This window comes from Syngnathus leptorhynchus, chromosome 5 (assembly GCF_054491065.1).
Source record: "Syngnathus leptorhynchus isolate UIUO chromosome 5, UIUO_Slep, whole genome shotgun sequence".
Taxonomy (NCBI): Eukaryota; Metazoa; Chordata; class Actinopteri; order Syngnathiformes; family Syngnathidae; genus Syngnathus; species Syngnathus leptorhynchus.
The window spans coordinates 3,201,616-3,226,500 of NC_141199.1; the positions used below are offsets into that span (position 1 = coordinate 3,201,616).

General features: G+C 43.2%; 1 protein-coding gene across 5 annotated transcripts in view; it reads left to right on the forward strand.

Annotated features, from left to right (window-relative positions):
• tenm3 (teneurin transmembrane protein 3) overlaps positions 1-24,885 on the forward strand; it is a 329,857-nt gene that overhangs the window by 182,949 nt on the left and 122,023 nt on the right. For all 5 annotated transcript variants that reach the window (XM_085911853.1, XM_085911849.1, XM_085911850.1 and 2 more), the window contains 5 exons: positions 1,619-1,874; positions 2,259-2,360; positions 5,416-5,610; positions 11,012-11,212; positions 12,102-12,287. In XM_085911853.1, the coding sequence (XP_085767979.1) occupies positions 1,619-1,874; positions 2,259-2,360; positions 5,416-5,610; positions 11,012-11,212; positions 12,102-12,287 (940 nt within the window). The remainder of the gene's footprint in view (positions 1-1,618; positions 1,875-2,258; positions 2,361-5,415; positions 5,611-11,011; positions 11,213-12,101; positions 12,288-24,885) is intronic.

The window sequence follows — 24,885 nt, forward strand, 5'->3', positions numbered from 1 at the left end:
GTGTGCGAACGTGACATATACACAAACGAGGAGCTGAGAATGGGCCTGATGTTACATTCAGAGTTATTCAAATAAGTATTACATAAATAACACGTTTATCAAACCATCTGTGTCACTCCAATTCATTAAATCCATCGATCGTCCTTTATGTAAACAATGCCGCATATGCGCTGCGCCGCTGACATCGGACTCGTTGTAAGTTGCATTTCTAATTATTCCACAGAGCCATATAACAATATATAAAGTATATTTCAAATAACTATCATACAACAATATTATCAAACCCTCTGTGTCAGTCCTAATCATTAAATCCATCAATCAAATTTCTCGTCCTTTATCTCAACAATGCCGCACGCGCCGCACAGATCTAGTATATAACTATATTGTAGCGTTAAAAAACTACCAGGAAAGACGTGGGTTTGGTAAACGGCTCTTTATTTAACAAGAGTTGAAACGAGCCAACAACTACTGAACTGTAACGATAAAAACATATACAAGTTTCTACATATATATAACATAAATACATTTTTCAAACCTTGTGTCACTCTAAATCCTTCAAATGTGGGGCCCTTCGTCATCTTCATCATCCCGTGATTGAATCCTCTGTCCTTTATGTAAACAACCGCCGCGCTGCGCCGGTGACGTCACTTGCAGTTCAAATGACAGTAATCTCTTGCTACATCGCGGTTCGTTTATCGCGGTTTCACTACATCGCGGATTTTTGAATTTTGAAAATTTTTGAAAAAAGATCACATTTAAGTTGCTCCTTAATATAAATTGCCCCTCCCCCACCCAAACTATGAAAAAAAAAACGTGATTTATCGTCAGAAAATTACGGTATCAATTGTTAGAGATGTTCTGAACCACACGGGAGACAGTATGCCCTTTAAGCACTTGCAAGTGGAGAGCCTGTCCGTTACTGTAGGTACAGCAATGTTCGAACAAACTCTGCCGTTAGTCTCTTACAAGAGCATATTTATTGAGAACAAGTAGGGTGGGGGTGACATTAGACATGTTTGGTGGTCACCACAGCAACTGGTTAATCAGTGCAGAGGGTCCCAGTTCATTGTTTACGAGGTTGTGGAAATAAAACCTAGTGGAGCATTTTAGATGACTAACTAAGCAAGGATGTTTCCACACCATTTGGAAAGTTTCAACAACTGAATGGTTAAACTTTTCCGAGTCAAGGAATGGTAAAAGTTTTAAACAAAGTTAATCATTCTAGTCTACATCCCAACATAATCATACGATCAAGACAGGTTATAAACCCTAACATCAATATTCACTTTAATTTTGGACGACTTTAAACAAAAGGAGTAAGTGGTTATTTATCAATGGTAAATTAGATTTTTGTATGAACAAGAAATATTTTATCTTCCTTTTGTTTTGGTGTATCGGTCAATCTGTTGTTTCTCTGTAAAAAAGTGTTACCCATGAAAAATGTTCACTGTGCAATTAGGGGTACGTCTCTATAAGTTCTATCAATGTCTACCTACTCCTTTGAGCCCCCCCAAAACTGTTGTTTTCATACATTGATGTTTTTTTTTGTGGACTAAACTGCTTATAAACCTCTGGAAATGAAAAATGAAGTGAAATGAAATGCATGCTTATTTTCCAGTATGACTTTGTGGAGCTGCTTGATGGAAGTCGACTAATTTCCAAAGACAAGCAATCCTTGAGTGACACAGAAACGACACTCATACACTCACTTGGAAGTTTTGAAAAGGACCCTGGAGGAGAGATCCGTCACAGACGATCGGTTAATACACATGAGGCTGGCTTCATCCAGTACCTGGACACAGGGATTTGGCATCTGGCATTTTACAATGATGGGCGCAATACAGAACAAGTGTCTTACAATACTATCTTCATCGGTAAGTCTTTGTTGGAGGTACTCTCATTGCTCCATAAAAAATAGTTAGGTATGAAAAAAGGTACTTAAAAAGAAAAATGTACTTAAACCATCAGTGGCGCAAAAAAATAGTTTGCATCTCATAATTTAAAGACAAAAATTCATATAGCAATATATTTGATAAAACATGAGGGTTGTGAAATGGTGTGTGTGATGCAGAGAACGAGGAAGGATAATTGAATGTTAGAAACTGTTGATTGGACTGACTAGCTGTAACTATAGCAACCGTAGCAAACAGCTCTTCCAATGTGTGTTTTAGTTCACACAATATATACTGTAGGTCCATATACTGCCTACCCAATTAACTTGCACCCTTGTACCACCTCTTTGCTTCTGTCTACATCAGAGTCGATTATAGAGTGTCCCCAGAATTGTCATGGAAACGGAGATTGTCTCTCAGGAATATGCCATTGTTTTCCAGGATTTCTGGGGCCTGACTGCTCTCGAGGTACACGCACACAGTCTGCCTTCCATATGGAAGATAATTGCTATGATTGTGTTATATGAGTAGTGAGTTTAACTTGCACATGAATGCTGTTGAATACTGTTAAATTCGATTCCGTTGGATGAAGTATTTGAATAAATTTTTCTTATCAGTTTTGATATCTGCTGGGCCACTGCCACAAACCGCCCTCAACTCTTGAGTGCCTCCACCCAACACCTCCCAAACATCCACGAGTACACCTCCAGTTCATTACTATACAGCACTGTATAGTTTCTATATAATCAATCAATGTGTGAATTCTTGAAAACCCTTCTCACAATTTCTGCTGATGAAATGCTTTTTTAATTTACTCCAGCCCATATGCACACTTCCGAGATACAATTTAGTAGGTACCATAATTCTTGGACTATGAATCGCGTTTTGTTTTTTTCATAGTTTGGGTGGGGGGGCGACTTATACTCAGAGCGACTTATATGTGATTTTTTATCACAGATTTTCAAAATTAAATAATCCGCGATGTAGTAAAACAGCGATAAACGAACCGCTATGTAGCAAGGGATTACTGTCATTTGAACTGCAAGTGATGTCACCGGTGCCGCGCGGCGGTTGTTTACATAAAGGACAAAGGATTCGATCACGGGATGACGAAGATGTCGAAGGGCACCACGTTTGAAGGATTTAATGATTTGGAGTGACACAAGGTTTGAAAAACTTATTTGTTAGTTATTTGATAGATTTTATTTCATGTAGCAACTTGTATATGTTTTTTCGTTACAGTTCAGTAGTTGTTGGCTCGTTGAACTCTTTTGTTAAATAAAGTGCAGTTTACCAAATCCACATCTTTCCTGGTACGTTGCGGCGTTGTTGACATAAATGACGAGGAATTTGATCAATGGATGTAATGATTAGGAGTGACACAGATGGTTTGATAATATTGTTATATGATAGTTATTTGAAATATACTTTAAATATCATTATATGGGTCTGTGGAATAATTAGAAATGCAACTTACAACGAGTCCGATGTCAGCGGCGCATATGCGGCGCATACGCGGCACTGTTTACATAAAGGACGATTGATGGTTTTAATTAATTGGAATGACACAGATGGTTTGATAAACGTGTTATTTATGTAATACTTATTTGAATAACTCAATGTTACGTCAGGGCCGTTCTCAGCTCCTCGTTTGTGTATATGTCACGTTAGCATACTGTATCGTTTAGCTTGTTGATGCTGGTTCATGTCTGTTGGTGTTGGATTTTGACAAATAAATTTGCCCCAAAAGTACGACTTATACTCCGACGCGACTTATATATATGTTTTTTTTTTCACTTTATTGTGCATTTTATGGGTGGTGCGACTTATACTCCGGAGCGACTTTAGTCCGAAAATTACGGTAAATGAAAATAAAAATGTGATCATTACTATTAGGGCGGTATGGTGAGGAACTGGTGAGCAAGTCTGCTTCACAGTTTGATTCCGGCTACGGCCTTCTTGTGTGGTTTGTATGTTCTCCCCGTGCAAGGGTTTTCTCCACCGCTCTGAACCCCTTCCCACCCTCCCCCCAAGTTTTACTTGCTAGTCATTCAACTTTGTATGGTCCTTAGATCATTCATTTAAAATACTACTTAAAAATGTATTTACGACAAAAAAAAAAAATCTGGGTTCATGACCAAACCGCATTAGACAAAAAGTCGTGTAGAATCTAAGCGTGTAAAGTCGAGGTTCAGGTGTATATGATTCCGAAAGGGGGAATGTCGCTGGAGCACCTCATTCACAAAGGAACTCAAGTCAAAGAGCGTGGCCAGACACAGTAGAAGAAAAAGTGGCTGCTTTAATCTCTCTTTAATCCAATTCACATAGCACTGAAATGGCTTACTCAGTCCACCTGATATTGTCATCTGCGTGTTGCTTCTCTTTTAACATAAATGTCAACAGACTGAGATGTAGGTTATGAATGTCAAACAGACTTTCGGCTGCCTAACATCATGGTTGAAGTAAATTAAGGTGACAAAAAGACCCCTTTGGCTGCCTAACAACAAGACTTTCTATAAAACGCGCTTTCAGGGTTAACGCGTTTCCCAAATTCTGGTCCCGAAAAAACGCGTAAAATCGGACTTCAGCTGTACTAAAAACAATACAACAGTACATTAATAGACTTATGTTTAAATTATACCTCATCAAGAGTATTAAAAAAAAATGAGAATTATTATTGTAATGGAAATTTTAAACAGCTGCTGCATCATTTTCATTTGTATTTTGCTCTTGGTAGGTGGCCCATATCTTTTTTGGCCAGTGTGGGGATGTATAAAAACACTGGGTTGGTGCGCATACAAATCAGATGGAGATAATGTTATGTTTCCTCCTGTGTGTTATTGCCTCAGTATCTTTCTTAGTTTAAAAACAGAAACGTAAGCAGGTGTAGGGACACCTTGTTGTGTCACCCATTGCTGAAGTAGGAATATGACCAGCAATTGAATAACTTTATTGGTTTGTTGCAGTACTGAGAGGAGTTAGACTATTAAATAATCAAAGTACAGTAATCCCTTGTTTATCGCGGATAATTGTGTGTGTGTGGGTGTGTTTGTGCGTAACATATGTCGATGTAGCTAAAGTATACATACTGTCAATATCTTTTAGAACTTTATTATTAAAACAGCTTTTTTATAACAAGGTACAAGTGTACATACTGTAAATATGGTTTTAGAACTCTAATTACTATAACATTTTTTTATAACAAGGTACAACACTGTAAATTTGGTTTTAGAACTCTTATTATTATAACAACTTTTTTTTATAAAAAGGTACAAGCAATTGTACAACAAGGTACAACACTGTAAATACGTATATTAAATATTATAACAACTTTTTTTATAAAAAGGTACTGCAATTGTGTGGGCACCCGTTGCCTTCTGCTGGCCCGTGGGCAACTTTCATGCCATAAATTTTATTTTGAATTTTTGTTCTTTTAATTTTGAAAAAAAAAAAAATCCTCGATGTACTGAAGCCGCGATAAATGAACCGCGATTACTGTAATTTGTATTTGTGTCCTGTCCAGCATCCTGTCCTGTGCTGTGCAGTGGGAATGGCCAGTATTCCCGTGGACGCTGCCAGTGCTATAGCGGGTGGAAAGGCACGGAGTGTGATGTGCCCTACAACCAATGTATTGACATCCATTGTGGAGGACATGGCATTTGCATTATGGGCGCCTGCATCTGCAATACTGGTTATCAAGGAGACAATTGTGAAGAAGGTAAATTGGCATTTCAAAGACTAACTCTTCATCAATTTTCTAAGGAATAATGCAAATAAAAAATATCCGTACCAGGGTCAATGAGTCCATGTCATATAACCTGTAGTAATTGTACAGGCAATGTTTTAAGTAACATTTCAAAATTATTAGTTAGTCATGCAAATCGGGAAAATAGGTTAACCAATATTACTACTGTCATCAAAAAGCAACTCTTCACTGTTATGAATATTCCCTCCATTTATCCACTGTTGTCAACTAGTGTACAAATAAGGTAACCATTTCCATTCAATAGATGTTAACTGTTTTAATTTTGATTAGAAGTAATTACATGTATGTGTATAACAGAATTTTACTCAATCACTTTTTGGTTCTTTTATAACAAACAAGGTATTTTAGGTTGCATTACCTGACATGTTTCGGCATGAACTTCCGCCTTCATCAGAGTGTCACTGCTGTAGTTGTGACGCGTCTTTATCAGCTGATCGATGAATGAAGGCGTGACTCACCTGTCAGATTTGACAGATGAGTCACGCCCTCTGCTGTCCCTTCACCTCTCCAAAATGCTGCTCCAGGTGGTACATAGCATGTAGGCTCCCTCGTCTCTGTTGATGGGCCTCGGGACTCGATGACTCATCCGCACCGAAGAAAATAAACATCAGCGTTGGATCAGGGAGGCCATTGAGATCCGTAAACGAGGCCCGAGGACCATCAACAATAAATATGGTGACAATAAGGACAAAGTCATGTTTAAAGATACTCTGCTGTTCTGGCAGCAGCGTAGTGGTGATCAAGTCATAAAGGTGTCATGACTTGACTGTATTTTATGTTAGTGAAAATGAACAATCCAGGTTCTCCGGTTGAACAACACGATGGAATTTCCATCTGTCTGCAACCACACCACGGTCGTCAGTGCGTCAGTGTTATCAAAAGCACACAACAGCAAACTGGTCCTCGGTCGGAAAAGGGTGGAATGCCCTCTCCGGATCGGGGATGAGATCCTGCCCCAAGTGGACGAGTTCAAGTATCTTGGGGTCTTGTTGACAAGTGAGGGCAGGATGGAGCGCGAGATCGACAGGCGGATTGGTGCAGCAGCGGCAGTAAAAATGTCTCTTGGAGCCATATGCTAAACCTAACAGGAAGTTGGCCATTTTGAGTATACTTTAAAATTCGGCATAGGTTTTACATTAAAATCTACAGTAACGTACCCACCTAATTCAGCTGTGCTGTGGAAAATTGTCCAATATTAAATATTGATCTTGTAAATAAAATCGCCAAACCACTGGTCAGTTAGCGCAAGGCCTGGTCAGCCACTTTCTAATCGCACATGCGTGGCTAAACGGAGAATCTTGAGATTTCATGTTGTGTCAGTCTGATTGTGCTGCATCGGCACATATTCAGTTTGCTGTTGTCCATCCATCCATCTTCTTCTGCTTATCTGGGGTCGGGTCGCGAGGGCAGCAGCTTTAGGAGAGACTCCCAGACTTCCCTCTCTCCAGTCACTTCATCTAGCTCATCCCGGGGGATGCCAAGGCGTTCCCAGGCCAGCCGACAGACATAGTCTCTCCAGGGCATCCTGGGTCGTCCCCAGGGTCTCCTGCCAGTGAGACATGCCCGGAACACCTCCCCAGGGGGGCGTCGAGGAGGCATCCTGATGAGATGCCCGAGTCACCTTGTCTGCTCCTCTCAATGTGGAGGAGCAGCGGCTCTACTCCAAGTCTCTCCTGGATGACCGAGCTCCTCACCTTATCTCTAAGGGAGAGCCCAGACACCCTGCGGAGGAAACTAATTTCGAGCCGCTTGTATCCTGGCTCTCGTTCTTTCGGTCACGACCCATAGCTCGTGACCATAGGTGAGGGTAGGAGCACAGATCGACCGGCAAATCGAGAGCTTTGCCTTTTGGCTCAGCTCTCTCTTCACCACGACTTGACCGGTACAGAGTCTGCTGGAGAGCTGGAGATGACGGCCTGAAGAAGCCAACAGCACCACATCATCTGCAAAAAGCAGAGACGCGATGCTGAGGTTCCCAAACCGGAACCCCTCAACGCCTCGGCTGCGCCTAGAAATTCTGTCCATAGAAATTATGAACAGAATCGGTGACAAAGGGCAGCCTTGGCGGAGTCCAACCCTCACTGGGAACGAATCCGACTTACTGCCGGAAATGCAGACCAAACTCTGGTATCGGTGATACAGGGACCAAACCGCCCTCATCAGTTGGTTCGGCACCCCATACTCCCGAAGCGCCTGCCACAGAATTTCCCGAGGGACACGGTCGAACGCCTTCTCAAAGTCCACAAAACACGTGGATTGGTTGGGCAAACTCCCATGCACCCTCGAGGATCCTGCCGAGGGTGTAGAGTTGGTCCACTGTTCCACGGCCAGGCCGAAAGCCACACTGCTCCTTCTGAATCCAAGGTTTGACCTCCTGACAGACCCTCCTCTCCAGCACCCCTGAATAGACCTTACCAGGGAGGCTGAGGAGTGTGATTCCCCTGTAATTGGAACACACCCTCCGGTCCCCCTTCTTAAAGAGGGGAACGACCACCCCAGTCTGCCAATCCAGAGGCACCGTCCCCGATGGCCATGCAATGCTGTAGAGGCGTGTCAGCCATGACAGCCCCACAACATCCAGAGCCTTTGAGAACTCCGGGCGGATCTCATCCACCCCCGGGGCCTTGCCACCAAGGAGTTTTTTAACTACCTCAATGACTTTGATCTCAGAGATTGGAGAGTCCGCCTCAGAGTCCTCAGTCCTCCCTGCTTCCACAATGGAAGGCGTGTCGGTGGAATTGAGGAGGTCTTCGAAGTATTCCCCCCACCGACTCACAACATCCCGAGTCGAGGTCAGCAGCACACCATCTCCACTATGAACAGTGTTGACCGTGCACTGCTTCCCCCTACTGAGACGCCGGATGGTGGACCAGAATTTCCTCGAAGCCATCCGGAAGTCATTCTCCTCCCACGCCCGGGTTTTTGCCTTAGCAACCGCCGAAGCCGCGTTCCGCTTGGCCATCCGGTACCTGTCAGCTGCCTCCGGAGTCCCGCAGGCCAAAACAGCCCGATAGGACTCCTTCTTCAGCTTGACGGCATCCCTTACCGCCGGCCCCAACGACCTTATGGCCACAGGTCCGGTCGGCTGCCTCAACAATGGAGGCGCGGAACATGGTCCACTCGGGAGTTGAAGCTCTTACTGACAGGGGATTCTGCCAGACATTCCCAGCAGACCCTCACAGAGCGTTTGGGTCTGTCTGCCAGGTCGGACCGGCATCTTCCCCCACCATCGGAGCCAACCCACCACCAGGTGGTGATCAGTTGACAGCTCCGCCCCTCTCTTCATTCGAGTGTCCAAAACATACGGTCGCAAATCCGATGACACGACTACAAAGTCGATCATTGAACTGTGGCCTAGGGTGTCCTGGTGCCAAGTGCACACATGGACACGCTTATACTTGAACATGGTATTCATGATAGAAAATCTGTGTCCAACAATAGAACACTGCTTGCATTCAGATCAGGGTGGGGGGGGGGGGGGGGGTCCTCCCAATCACGCCTTTCCAGGTCTCACTGTCATTGCCCACGTGAGCATTGTCACCCAGTAGAACGATTGAGTCCCAGAAGGAGCGCTCTCCAGCACCTCCTCCAGGGATTCCAAGAAGGGTGGGTACTCTGAGTTGCCATTTGGTGTATAGACACAAACAACAGTCAGGACCCGTCCCCCCCACCCGAAGGCGGAGGGAGGCTACCCTCTCGTTCACGGGGGTGAACTCCAATGTACAGGCGCCCAGCCGGAGGGCAATAACTATGCCCACACCTGCTCGACGCCTCTCACCGTGGGCATCTCCAGAGTGGAAGAGAGTCCAGCCCCTCTGGAGAGGGCTTGTGCCAGAGCCCAAACTATGTGTGGAGGCAAGTCCGACTATGTCTCGTCTGAACTTTTCTACCTCACACACCAGCCCGTGCTCCTTTCCAGCCAGAGAGGTGACATTCCATGTCCCTACAGCCAGCCTCTGCATCCGGGGATCGGACCGCCAAGGTTCTCCCCGCCTTTGGCCGCCGCCCAGCTCACTTTGCACCCGACCCCTTTGGCCCCTCCTACAGGTGGTGAGCCCATGGGAAGGGGGACCCACGTTTTCTATTCGGGCTATGCCCGGCCGGGCCCCATGGGCAAAGGCCCGGCCACCAGGCGCTCGCTTTCGACCCCCACCTCCAGGCCTGGCTCCAGAGGGGGGCCCCGGTGACCCGCGTCTGGGCGAGGGAAAACTAGGGGTCTTCTGAGCCGTGCTTTGTCTGGCCCCTCACCTAGGACCCTTTTCCCATGGGTGACCCTACCAGGGGCATGAAGCCTCATTCAACATGGCTCCTGGGATCATAGGGGCACGCAAACCCCTCCACCAGGATAAGGTGACGACTCACCGTGTTTGTTTAGACCTTCAATCTTAGCGTTGGTTTCTTGGAGAACTCTACGTTGCCATGGCAACAGTGTTTCACGAAAACTCACAAATTTGTGTTGTAGTATCATGAAAGCCTAAACATCTTCCGAGTAAGTATTAAGTTGATCTGGTTGACCCGCTAGGGAAAACCCATCACAAGATAAAAAAAGTTGGTGCTTCCAATACAATGAAAAATAAGTCTTCAGGGCAAGACTATCATCAAATGTGTAAAATTTGGAGAAGATAAGATCAAGTGGATCAAGTTGCACCAGGTTTCATTGTCACGGGGCATTTCTTTATCAAAATGTTTTTCATTGATTATAATTTATTTTAGTTTTTTTGTGTGATTTTTTTTTTTGTTATCAACAATCACCTTGATCTAAAGAATTTATGTGCAGTGGTCACTGAAGGCCTGGGGACTCATCATTTTACACGGTCACCGGAGACCTAAACTGGATTTGTTTCAGATTAATCTAATCATCTATTTTGCTTATTTTTTTGTGGATGTGAGTCAACCAAATAGAGGGAGTGAGTGATTGAGGAGAATCTGAATTTGTGAATTTCTGTGGGTGTGCGTGTGTGTGCACGCGTGTGCATCTGGCCGTTTATCCATGTGCTTTAATCCTATTTACTACTGCTGTGTCTGCATATGATGTTTAAAATGGCATGTGCTGTTGGATTTCCATGAAAATTCAAACAAATTACATTAAAAAAAAGTGGTGAACATTACTTATGTAGTAATGTGAGACATATTACCGCCATCTGTGGAAATAGATTTATATCCTTCATTGGACCCAGGCCTTCACTGACCACATTGCTTGGCATTACTTATACATTATTTTATATTATGTAAGAATATGCAACTGAGATTTTAGCTCCTCCTCTGTATGTACCTTCCTGTTGTGCTGGTAACTATGGAGCAGTTGACATCATGCCTAAGTTTTAAATGTATCTCTTTATTTCTTTGCTTCCAGTGGATTGCATAGATCCTAGTTGTTCAGCTCACGGGGTATGTATTCATGGTGAGTGTCACTGTCAGCCAGGCTGGGGTGGAGCCAGCTGTGAAATTGCCAAGGCTATGTGTCCAGACCAGTGTTCAGGTCATGGCACATATAACACAGAAACCAACACCTGTACCTGTGACCGCAATTGGACTGGGCCAGATTGCTCATTGGGTGTGTATCATCAGCATGTCACCTAACCTTACGTCAAAGTGTCTGTTTACTGTATGTGCCTAATGTGGGTACAAAAATCACAAGGTGCTAATCAAAATTAATTGGCACGCATCAGGAGTGATATCAGAAATAAAATATCCAGCAGTTACACAAAAGATTCCTCTTAGGAAGATGTTTACCCAAAGATAAATATATTTGTGAGGCGAACACAAGTGAGAACATTTATATCCTACGATTTAGATACTTGTGATAATGTAGTTTAGCAAGTATTTTCATATTCCGGTACATATGTTATGCCATGACATCACTACCCACGCATCTAGACTAGGAAAATCTCACCTGACATCAGCCTGTACAGTTTGTAAAATAGCCTACTGAAGCTTACGGCAAATACGCAACCTAAAATCTCATGGCTGTTAAAAATACAACATACTGTACAGTGGGTATAAAATGTACACCCCTGTTTTGAAGTTAATATTTTTGCCAAATGAGATCAAGATAAATAATTTCACAACTTGTTTCACTATTTGTGATCTTTAACCTATACTACTCAAAGTAAAACAACCACAAAAAACTAAACTCTTAGTGACAGAAAGGTAAAATAAACAACAGTCAAAAAACAAGTGTTTACTCTCATATCTGGGTTTGTGGCAATCTTTAAAATGTATCAACACATTCAAACTCATGTTCAGTGGGAGACAATTACCTGCCACCATTTAGAGTGCATACTGTTACTGTGCATACTGAATGTATGCATTATTTGGAAGTAGGAGGATAGTGGTCTTACTGCACCATAACCCCACCAAACACCCTTAACCAGCAGTTGCTCGTGATGTTGATGTACAGTTTAATTTATTAATCATGTAATATATTTGCATTCTCTCAACAGAGGTGTGTGAATTGGACTGTGGAAGTCATGGTATTTGTTACGGTGGTCTGTGTCGGTGCAAGGAGGGATGGACTGGAACCGTATGTGATCAGAAAGCCTGTCACCCACTGTGTAGCAAAAACGGTGTGTGTAAGGAGGGGAAGTGTGAGTGTGACCAGGGCTGGACTGGAGAGCACTGTAATATTGGTAAGTTGATTGCACACACATAGACACGCAAGCACGCGCACGCACGCACACACACACACACACACACACACACACACACACACACACACACACACACACACACACACACACACACGTGTTTCTGTAGCAGGACTTAAACCCGTGACCTTCCATTTCCAAATGTCTCACAGATGCGTTTGATAAGATTTATACAATTCCAGTTCCATTTTCAATTCTGTTTAACAATTCAATTCTTTATCAATTCTCTTATTGATCCTCATTTGTGGATAAAAGACGCACATAAAAGATTATGATCATTTTATTTTATACACTGCACTTTTGTGTAATTATGACATTACAAACCAAAAAAAAGAGTGAAGAATGCAAATATTCTCCTACAATAGAAATCATCAGCTACAGAATATTAGGGGCTTCTTGAGTGGCAAATGGGTGCAAGCATCTAACTAAAACGTTTGACACTGCACGATGACATTCCTCAGCCCAATCCATAGAACCTTTGCTCCTCCCTGCCTCCGTGAAAGGATAATCTCGAGATCAGGTCTCAAGGTCTCGTCGTTATCTAAAATAAAACATGAGACGCAATTTCATCTTCACCTTCATCTTCTTCCGCTTATCCGGGGTCGGGTCGCGGGGGCAGCAGCTTTAGGAGGGACTCCCAGACCTCCCTCTCCCCAGCCACTTCCTCCAGTTCATCCCGGGGGATCCCAAGGCGTTCCCAGGCCAGCCGAGAGATGTAGTCTCTCCAGCGCGTCCTGGGTCATCCCCGGGGTCTCCTACCGGTGGGACATGCCCGGAACACCTCCCCAGGGAGGCGTCCAGGAGGCATCCTAATGAGATGCCCGAGCCACCTCATCTGGCTCCTCTCAACGTGCAGGAGCAGCGGCTCTACTCCGCGTCTCTCCCGAATGACCTCTAAGATGATCTCTAAGGGAGAGCCCGGACACCCTGCGGAGGAAACTCATTTCAGCCGCTTGTATCCTGGATCTCGTTCTTTCGGTCACGACCCATAGCTCGTGACCATAGGTGAGGGTAGGAGCATAGATCGACCGGTAAATCGAGAGCTTTGCCATTTGGCTCAGCTCTCTCTTCACCACGACGGACAGGTACAGAGTCCGCATTACTGCCGTCGCTGCACCGATCCGCCTGTCGATCTCGCGCTCCATCCTGCCCTCACTCGTGAACAAGACCCCAAGATACTTGAACTCCTCCACTTGGGGCAGGATCTCATCCCCGATCCGGAGAAGGCATTCCACCCTTGTCCGACCAAGGACCATGGACTCGGATTTGGAGGTGCTGACCCTCATCCCGACCGCTTCACACTCGGCTGCGAACCCCTCCAGTGAGAGCTGGAGATCACGGACTGAAGAAGCCAACAGCACCACGTCATCTGCAAAAAGCAGTGACGCGATGCTGAGGTCCCCAAACCGGACCCCCTCAACGCCTCGGCTGCGCCTAGAAATTCTGTCCATAAAAATTATGAACAGAATCGGTGACAAAGGGCAGCCTTGGCGGAGTCCAACCCTCACTGGGAACGAATCCGACTTACTGCGGGAAATGCGGACCAAACTCAGGCATCGGTGATACAGGGACCGAACCGCCCTTATCAGTTGGCTCGGCACCCCGTACTCCCGAAGCACCCTCCAGAGAACCTCCCGAGGGACACGGTCGAACGCCTTCTCCAAGTCCACAAAACACATGTGGACTTGTTGGGCGAACTCCCATGCACCCTCAAGGATCCTGCCGAGGGTGTAGAGCTGGTCCACAGTTCCACGGCCAGGACGAAAGCCACACTGCTCCTCCTGAATCGGAGGTTCAACCTCCCGACGGATCCTCCTCTCCAGATTCCCTGAATAGACCTTACCAGGGAGGCTGAGGAGTGTGATTCCCCTGTAATTGGAGCACACCCTCCGGTCCCCCTTCTTAAAGAGGGGAACCACCACCCCAGTCTGCCAATCCAGAGGAACCGTCCCCGATGTCCACGCAATGCTGTAGAAGCGTGTCAGCCTTGACAGCCCCACAACATCCAGAGCCTTTAAGAACTCCGGGCGGATCTCATCCACCCCCGGGGCCTTGCCACCAAGGAGTTTTTTAACTACCTCAATGACTTCGACCTCCGAGATTGGAGAGTCCGCCTCAGAGTCCTCAGGCCCTGCTTCCACAATGGAAGGCGTGTCGGTGGAATTGAGGAAGTCTTCGAAGTATTCCCCCCACCGACTCACAACATCCCGAGTCGAGGTCAGCAGCACACCATCCCCGCTGTAAACAGTGTTGACCGTGCACTGCTTCTCCTTCCTGAGATGCCGGATGGTGGACCAGAATTTCCTCGAAGCCGTCCGGAAGTCATTCTCCATGGCCTCGCCAAACTCCTCCCACGCCCGAGTTTTTGCCTCAGCAACCGCTGAAGCCGCGTTCCGCTTGGCCATCCGGTACCTCTCAGCTGCCTCCGGAGTCCCGCAGGCCAAAACGGCCCTATAGGACTCCTTCTTCAGCTTGACGGCATCCCTGACCGCCGGTGTCCACCAGCGGGTTCGGGGATTGCCGCCACGACAGGCACCAACAACCTTACGGCCACAGCTCCGGTCGGCTGCCTCAACAATGGAGGCGCGGAACAAGGTCCACTCGGACTCAATGTCCCCCGCCTCCCCCGGGACGTGGGAAAAGCTCTGCCGGAGGTGGGAGTTGAAGCTCTTCCTGACAGGGGATTCTGCCAGACGTTCCCAGCAGACCCTCACAAAGCGTTTGGGTCTGCCAGGTCGGACCGGCATCTTCCCCCACCATCGGAGCAAACCCACCACCAGGTGGTGATCAGTTGACAGCTCCGCCCCTCTCTTCACCCGAGTGTCCAAAACATGCGGCCGCAAATCCAATGACACGACTACAAGGTCGATCAACGAACTGCGGCCTAGGGTGTCCTGGTGCCAAGTGCACACATGGACACCCTTATGCTTGAACATAGTGTTCATTATAGAAAATCCGTGTCGAGCACAGAAGTCGAATAATAGAACACCGCTCGGGTTCAGATCGGGGGGTCCGGTCCTCCCAATCACGCCCTTCCAGGTCTCACTGTCATTGCCCACGTGAGCATTGAAGTCACCCAGTAGAACGATGGAGTCCCCTGAAGGAGCGCTCTCCAGCACTTCCTCCAGGGACTCTAAGAAGGGTGGGTACTCTGAACTGCCGTTCGGTGCATAGACACAAACAACAGTCAGGACCCGTCCCCCAACCCGAAGGCGGAGGGAGGCTACACTTTCGGTCACCGGGGTGAACCCCAATGTGCTGGCGCCCAGCCGGGGGGCAATCTTCCAGAGTGGAAGAGAGTCCAGCCCCTCTCGAGAGGGCTTGTACCAGAGCCCAAACTATGTGTGGAGGCAAGTCCGACTATGTCTAGTCGGAACCTTTCTGCCTCACACACCAGCTCGGGCTCCTTTCCAGCCAGAGAGGTGACATTCCATGTCCCTAGAGCCAGCCTCTGCAGCCGGGGATCGGACCGCCAAGGTCCCCGCCTTTGGCCGCCGCCCAGCTCACTATGCACCCGACCCCTTTGGCCCCTCCTATAGGTGGTGAGCCCATTGGAAGGGGGACCCACGTTTTCTTTTCGGGCTATGCCCGACCGGACCCCATGAGCGAAGGCCCGGCCACCAGGCGCTCGCCTTCGAGCCCCACCTCCAGGCCTGGCTCCAGAGAGGGGCCCCGGTGACCCGCGTCCGTGCGAGGGAAAACGACATCCATATATTTTTTTCATCATAAGGGGTGAGAAAAATACAAGAGTTTTCTCTTCGAGAACTGACTGGATGACTTTTGGCACCAATCCAGTGCAGACGCAATTTGCCTGACATATTTTACAATTATAGAAATAGAGCTTGCACGAATAGCAGTGTTAGTTAGTTACCTGTAGTAAAACTGCACATCGGGCTCGGGCTAATGTTGCTGCTGGTGCTAGGTTGTTGACTGACCCTCTGCAGCGGATGACATCATCATATTAGCGCAATAGAGTGTATCCCACCATTGAAATTAACTAGAAGAGGTTTCAGTAAATAGCGACGTCTTTCTATTTGTGGTCAGAAGCTAACTTTGAGTAAGAGCACATTGGCTGTTCTTCCCATTTCTCTCAAACTTAATAAACACAGTGAATCAACCTCATCTTTTAAATACCACACCATGGTTGTTGCTGCAGCAGAATATTTTTACATGTGACATGGGTAGTTCTAACAATTCTGACAGGGGGAATGCAAAAAGGGGTGGCTTGGTGATGCACTGGTTAGCACGTCCGCCTCACAGTTAGGAGGGTGCCGGTTCGATTCCCCCTCCAATCCCCCCTGTGTGGAGTTTGCATGTTCTCCCCGAGCCTGCGTGGGTTTCCTCCAGGCACTCCAGTTTCCTCCCACATCCCCAAAACATGCTCGATAGGCTAATTGGGCACTCCAAATTGTCCCTAGTGTGAGTGCAAGTTCGGATAGTTCGTCACCTGTGATTGGCTGGCAACCGGTTCAGGGTGTCCCCCGCCCACTGCCCGATGACTGCTGGGATAGGCTCCAGCACACCCACAACCCCCGTGGGGACAAGCGGTACAGATAATGGATGGATGGATAGAATGCAAAAAGAAATAGAGTGAGGCACAAAGCTGGACAAAACACTAGTTAACAAGCTTAAACATTGGCACTGCATCGCTAAAGCTACCACTTAAAATGCTATTCAGTGTCAAACAGACTAACACCCATAGTTTCACTGTCAAATCACTACAAATTAGCTTCAGTTATTATCACTTAGACACTCCCATTCAAACTGACTCACAGGGTGAAGGATGCCACGGGAGAACAACAATTATATGAGGAGATATCTATTTAGTGCTTAGCCAACAAGCCTCCTGTTTGTTTAGAGGGATTGTATACTGAAGCTGACAATCAGCGACACATAAAAACTGACAGGACTTGTTCGTCAATCCTTCCATCTCTAAACAAAACACACACATCACAGAAATTGGTATGGTTTCCCCATTAGTTATTATTTTTGTTGTGGGGTACTGCTGACACCATCACCAATTAAATTTGTGTTTTAACAATTACAGGTTGATAAACTTTATGTCTTGGTTAGGATGTGCTTCAGTGGGGCCTTTTGATTGACAGTACAAATGGTTTTAACATACCTTTATTTGTTTTCTCAAACTTCTGTGTGTCTAATTTGATATTTACTTGTTACATCACATGCTGTGTAGCTAAACGTTCTTTCTTTCTTTTCTCTTTCTTTCTTTCTTTCTTTCTTTCTTTCTTTCTTTCTTTCTTTCTTTCTTTCTTTCTTTCTGCCCTCCTCCTTCCCTTTTAAAAAAGCTCACAATCCAGATATTCGAGTAAAAGGTACTGTACACCTTTTCTTCTTCACACCGGGCTTTCCTCATTCTTTGCTTTTCATTATTTTTTCAGCATGCATCTGTTTAATATTTACATTGCTAAAGGAATACAGTTTATAAGGCATAATTATAATACAATGCAAAATAATATAATTCAACCATCATCAAAACTGCCTCATACACACTACAATACAGATCTTTCTTGAAATATTGTGTTTGACCAGAGTTATGAAAGGTGGCATTAATTTCTGGCATTCTAGGTAAGGAATACAATGACTACCGTAATTTCTGAGCTATAAGCCACATCTGATTGGAAAATGCACCAGCTAATATTAGGGGAAACTCATGTATTGATCATATATAAACCACACACAACCGAACCATAAGCCGCGGGTGTTTTAATGTTTAATTACCCTTTGTAAGAATATACACAAAGACGAATGTCAGGAAAGAAATGGTTCTTTGGGGACACATGCCTTATATTAACATCACGTTTTATTGACAGAGATGGAGCTCTGCAAACATACAAACATGTATAAATCTCAGTTGTTAGAGATGTTCCCACTCTAACTTATTTTTGCAAGAACCACACGAGAGACAGTGTGCCCTTTAAGCACTTGCAAATGGAGAATTTGTTCGTTACTTTATGTACAGCAATGTTCGAACAAAGTCAACCTTTAGTCTCTTGCTAGCGCATACCGTAATTTTCGGACTATAAGTCACAGTTTTTGTCATAGTTTGGGTGGGGAGGGCGACTTATACTCAGGAGCGACATATGTGATTTTTTTTTTCACAAGTTTTCAAAATTCAAAAATCCGCGATGTAGTGAAACCACAATAAACGAACCGCGATGTAGCAAGGGATTACTGTCACCCGTGCCGCGCGGGGGTTGTTTACATAAAAGGCAAAGGATGCGATCGTGGGATGACGAAGATGACGAAAGGCCCCACCTACTACCGGCATCATTAGAGGCTTTGTTAGTAAGTGACACGGAGGACGAAGAGTTTGAAGGATTTAATGATTTGGAGTGACACAGGTTTGAAAAACTATTATGGCTTTTACGCACGCCCGGTCATAATCTACGGAGCTTTCTTTCACCTCCGTGGATGGAAGTCGGCGGCCGGTTAGCATACCGTATCATTTAGCTTGTTGTTGCTGGTTCATGTCTTTTGGTGTTGGATTTTGACAAATAAATTAGGCAAAGGTTTTCCTTCATCAGACAAGATTACCATTGCACAAACAAAACTATGAACCTTCTAACATACATGATGAAATCTTACCCTGCTATTGTTTTTGTTATTGCGCTAAGCCAGGGGTGCTCATTACGTCGATCGCCAGTACTGGTCGATCACAGCGTGACGTAATTTTTGTTTTTTGTCAGCCTATAATCACATAATTACAAAAAAATTTAATATTTATTACGTGTGTTGTGCAATATTGGCCTATTCAGTTATGCAAGGTACATCAACATACATTGTACATACAAAGAATCCTTAATAAATTTGAAAATAGTAATATGTTTTGCATTTTTGTGGTGTGTAGGTAGATCATTTTGACTTGGTTGTTTTATAAGTAGCTCGCATGCTGAAAAAGTGTGAGCACCCCTGCTCTAAGCTTTACCCTTCTGTCTCTTTTGTTGTTATGCTGTGCTCCTCGCCCTTGTGTGTGTTAATGGGTTTAAACCGGTGCAATCACACTGAAACAGTTGGATTTGCTGCTAAACCTGTCAGTCAATTTTTTATTTTTTTTTTACATAACATTTTTAGGATTTTGTTTTGTGATCTTATTTAAGATTGGCTCACGATGCTGTGGCAGTATTTGACTCAAGTAGGCTAATTTCGAGTCTGTAAGAATGAATGCTCGTTAAATAGCGTTTTGTACACTAAAACTGTTATAAAATTAAGAAAAAATATGTTTAATAGAACATGTTGTGGTTTACATTAACACTTACATCAACAGTTTTTAGGTTTTGATAGAGTTCTTATCAATTACCTATCGATTCAATTTCTTATCTATTTTATTATTATAAGGCAACCTACTCATTTTTGGTAAGGGTATTTTTTAATTTCTCTTTAAACTTATAGTTTGAAATGTCAAATAATTGGTTCTAAGGTTACTTAATTTTGTATTTTCAGTTTTTTCATTACTCTTTGTTTAGGCAAAACGAAATAGACACTTGTTTTTACTCCCATTTGTCAGGACTTGAACTAAAAACACTTTTTTCATTTGCTCAAAGGACCTATTTTCCTGAATTATTTTTCATAAATCTGTCCGTCCAATTTCCCTAATGTAGTATTAAGTATCTATCTATCCGGTATACTACGTATGTCTATCCAGTCTGATTTGGTCGTATAAAGCGATGTGCAGCGGGGCCTAAAGTAAGCAGTTGCAATGCCACAGATGTCACAAGTTTTGAGCGTGGAATTGGCTTACTGACTGCATGAATGTCCACTAGAGCTGTACCCTATGACTGAATGTTCTTTTCTCAGATGGCAAATGCGTGGTAGTGTGGGCGAGGTCTTTGGTAATGTCAATGTTGTGGGTCCGAGTGTAGCAGTAGAGTTTTGGTATGGGCAGGCCTATGTTGTGGAAAATGAACACAGATTAATTTTATTGATGGCATTCTCAATTCACATACAGTGATGAGATCCCGAGGCCCATTGTTGTGCCATTTATCAACTAATGTTGCAGCATGCGGATGCACAGGCTCCCACTGTAAGGATCTCTACACGATTCTTTGGAAGCCAAATCTGACATGCAAAGCGATGCCATGGTCCAGATTGGCATACATCATGTTTTTCTTCGGCCAGTATCCAACATTTTGGCGCAGCCATTGAAGTCATTCTGCAGTGCACAATTAACAACCAAATTAACTGTTTTTCTGACACTTCTGCCAAACACCAGAGCCCCAGTAAAGTAAAACTGCACATTTTAGAGTGCAGTTTTTTTATGGGCACTCTATGGCACACCTTTGCAAAAGTCAGCATATGCCACACCTTTGAGTGGATGGATTTTATCGGCAAAGCAGCAGTGGTCACTGAAGAGTTTTAGACAGATTTACGAACAATATTTGAGAGATATTGGGCGATATAGAGACATTCTCAGATTCTTTTGAGCTGACGGCATGAAAATGGGAGCAAAAACGTTTTTATATTTTTTGTATATTTTTGTGTGTGTATGAATGCATACATCAGAAATAGTGACTGAATCTTTCTCTATCAGTTTTCCTTCACTGCACTCCCATGATCCCAGCCCCTCTTGCTGTCCTCTTCTTTTGGATGCAAATTCCATCTATCTGTTCGTTGCCAAGTGTATTTTGTTGCCTTTGTTCAATTTGTTTTTTTTCCTAATTTTCCTCCCTCTCTTCCTCGTGCCCTCTCCTTTTCTCAGGATATAAAGGTAATCCATTCATGTCAAATGCTTATTTACAGGCTTGAATGTCTCAAAGTACAAACAGTTCAAAAACTATTATGGTTTGTTTGTTTTTTTCTTTCTTTTGTTCTTTACGTGTCCTCTTCTTTGTCGTTGTATCTTTTTCACCATTTTGGTGTTCTTTGTGCTATATGTATATTTATTTTAGGAATGGGGCTTTTTATTATTGGTAATCTTACACACACACCAGAGTCCAAAATGTGCCCCTGTTGTTGTCTCGAACTGGGGGACCTGATGTAAACGTTTGTGTTGATTTAGCAACTTACTGTCCCTCTGTCTTCTGATTATCTTAATGATGCCTTGCCCTATCCTGTACCTCCACCCTTCTTCACAAAGCTCCATTCCTCATTTTGTCTCCTCATCAAGGCTTTGCTTCATTTTTGAAAGTTGTAGTTTTGCAAATGAGCTGTGTGGAATGCTTCAGAGATGCATCAAGTACAGTCTTTACAGCATGCATATGATTTTGTGTGACTCTCTTTGCCGGTTGTGTTTTCACATGGATTTGAACCTGTGTTTTGTACCCCCACAGGCATTAATTATTGATTTAAAAAAATCAGTCTTGCGAATGTGAATCATAGGAACTTCATCTTAAAGAAAGTACAATTGTTTAACTGGTTGCTTGGTATTGAATTTCACTTGTGTTTTGCTCTTAACATCTTTTAAAATATTTGTTGGATAGTTGTATATTTTTCAGTGCCCCCTAAGCATTATGTATTATATAATATAAATGACAAAAATTTTGAAAAGCAATTTGGTTTTAAAGCCATATAGTGCATAAATCATTTGGCCGTAGTGGTTCATGTGAAACTACAACATTTCAGTCGTCTCACCTTTGGTTTAATTGTCTTCTTTGCCATTAAATTGTCGATTAGACTGACAGCTCGATTGTTGGTTTATATTTATATCACAACATTTCTTTGGGGCTTGAACCAATATGGGTTTTTGAAGACAGGTGTTTTTATATATATATATATATATATATATATATATAATATATAAATTCCACATATATATATATATATATATATAATATAAATTCCACATCACAGTATATAGACATTCTTATTGAGATGGCCATTGATTTCCTGCAAGCAAGTTAAATCAAAATAGAAAAATCAAAGGAAAAAAATACAAAAGAAATGTTTTGCATTGATAATTATCTATACCGTAATTTTCGGACTATAAGTCGTGTTTTTTTTCTTAGTTTGGGTGGGGGTACTGAGGAGCGACTTATATGTGAATTTTTTCACAAATTTTCAAAATAGAAAAAAAAAATTAAAAAAGGGGAACTGCGATAAACGAACCGCGATTTAGCAAGGGATTGCTGTAATTTGAATTAGTAATTTGAATTTCAAGTGACGTCAGCAGCCCGGCGGTTGTTTACATAAAGGACAAAGATTCGATCACGGGATGATGAAGGGCCACACGTACTACCGGCATCATTATTGGCTTTGTTTGTGACACGGAGGACAACGAGTTTGAAGAATTTAATGATTTGGAGTGACACAGAAGGTTTGCAAAACTATTATGGCTTTTACGCACGCCCGGTCCGACTTGACGGGGGCCGGCGCTCGGCCGGGTGGCTGTCCGGGGACGGTGGATGGGGCTCGGACATGGCTTTTACGCACGCCCAGTCATACTCTACGGAGCTTTCTTTCACCTCCGTGGCTGGAAGTTCAGTAGTTGTTGGCTCGTTGAACTCTTGTTTTGTTAAATAAAGAGCCGTTTACCAAACCCACGTCTTTCCTGGTACTTTGTTAACGCTACAATATCGTTATATACTAGATCTGTGGAATAACGATGAGTCTGACGTCAGGGCGCACATGCGGCGTTGTTGACAAAGGACGAGGAATTTGATCGATGGATTTAATGATTTGGAACAGATGGTTTGCTAATATTGTTGTAATATGATAGTTATTTGAAATATACTTTATATAATATATATATATATATATATATATATATATATATATATATATATATATATATATATATATATATATATATATAACGTGATAATGGGTCTGTGGAATAATTAGAAATGCAACATACGAGTCCGACGTCAGCGGATGCGGCGCATACGCGGCATTGTTTACATAAAGGACAATCGATGGATTTAATGAATTGGAGTGACACAGATGGTTTTATAAACGTGTTATTTATGTAATACTTATTTGAATAACTCTGAATGTTACGTCATGTTATATATATATATATATATATATATATATATATATATATATATATATATATATATATATATATATATATATATAATTATCAATGCAAAACACTTTTAACATTCAACAACAATCAGATTATCAAGACATCTGGAATGCATTGGAGATATTACATTCGATTACATTTATAATACAGTGCCAGTTAGTTGAGTTTTAACAAATATTTACAGATAATCCATCAAGTCAAATTGACCACACAAAAAAATGATATGCTCAGAGTTTGAAACATAGTTTTTTGCGGCATCACACAACACTAATGATCTCAATGTCAAACTTGCATAGTTTTTGCAACTAAACTGTGTGAAGTGTAAAATGAACTGACAAGTTTTATGATACTTTTAAGAATACAAATTAATTAATTGTCACCCTAAATATAATGATAAATCGAAACAAGGCAAATTCTCCCACAGCTCGGAAGGGATTGTTTTTGACTAGGGAGGTTTCTTATATACATTGTCTATATGCATACAGTACATGTTCACAAGTATCATGTACCATGATAACTGGACTAGTCTGTTCACACAAAGAATTGCATATTGCATATTTGTACGTCTGATAATTATTTCCTAATGATACAGTATGTTTAGGGAATTAATATACATTTGTATTTTGTTCTGTTCTACTCATTTATGTACATACAGAATATATGTGTAATTCATTTTTAAGCCCATGCCATTTATCTTTTTTTACTAACAATTGCTGAGGCTAATGTGGATAATGTCCTGGTACAAACCGGATTCAGTTGAAGTTGGGAAATTGTGTAAAATGTAAATATAAACAAAATACAACAATTTGAAAATCCTTCTCAACCCATATTCAATTGAATATACTACAAAGACAGCATATTTAATGTTCAAGATGAACTTCATTGTTTTTTGCCAAATAATAATTAACTTAGAATGTCATGGCTGCAACACGTCCAGTAGAACTTGAGAAAGGTGGCAAAAAATACTGAGAAAGCTGAAAAAAGTTCATCAAACACCTATTTGGAACATCCCACATGTGATCGGGCTAATTGGGAACAGGTGGGTACCATGATTGGGTATAAAAGGAGCCTCCCCAAACATGCTCAGTCATTCACAAGCAACGATGGGGCGAGGTTCACCACTTTGTCCACAACTGCGTGAGAAAATAGTTGAACAGTTTAAGAACAACATTTCTCAAAGCAAAATTGCAAGGAATTTAGGGATTTCAACATCTACGGTCCATAATATCATCAAAAGTTTCAGAGAATCTGGTAAAATCACTGCACGTAAGCCACGGCCGGAAACCAAGACCGAATGACCGTGACCTTCGATCCCTCAGACGGCACTGCCTTAAAAACCAACATGAGTGTGTAAAGGATATCGCTAAATGGGCTCAGGAAAACTTCTGAAAACCACTGTCCGTATATACAGTTCATCACTACATCAGTAAGTGCGGGTTAAAACTCTACCATGCAACGCAAAAGCCGTTTGAGAACAACATTCAGAAACGCCGCCGGGTTCTCTGAGCCCGAGCTCATGTAAAATCGACTGATGCACAATGAAAAAGTGTTTTGTGGTCTGATGAGCCCACTTTTCAAATATTTTTGGGAAACACT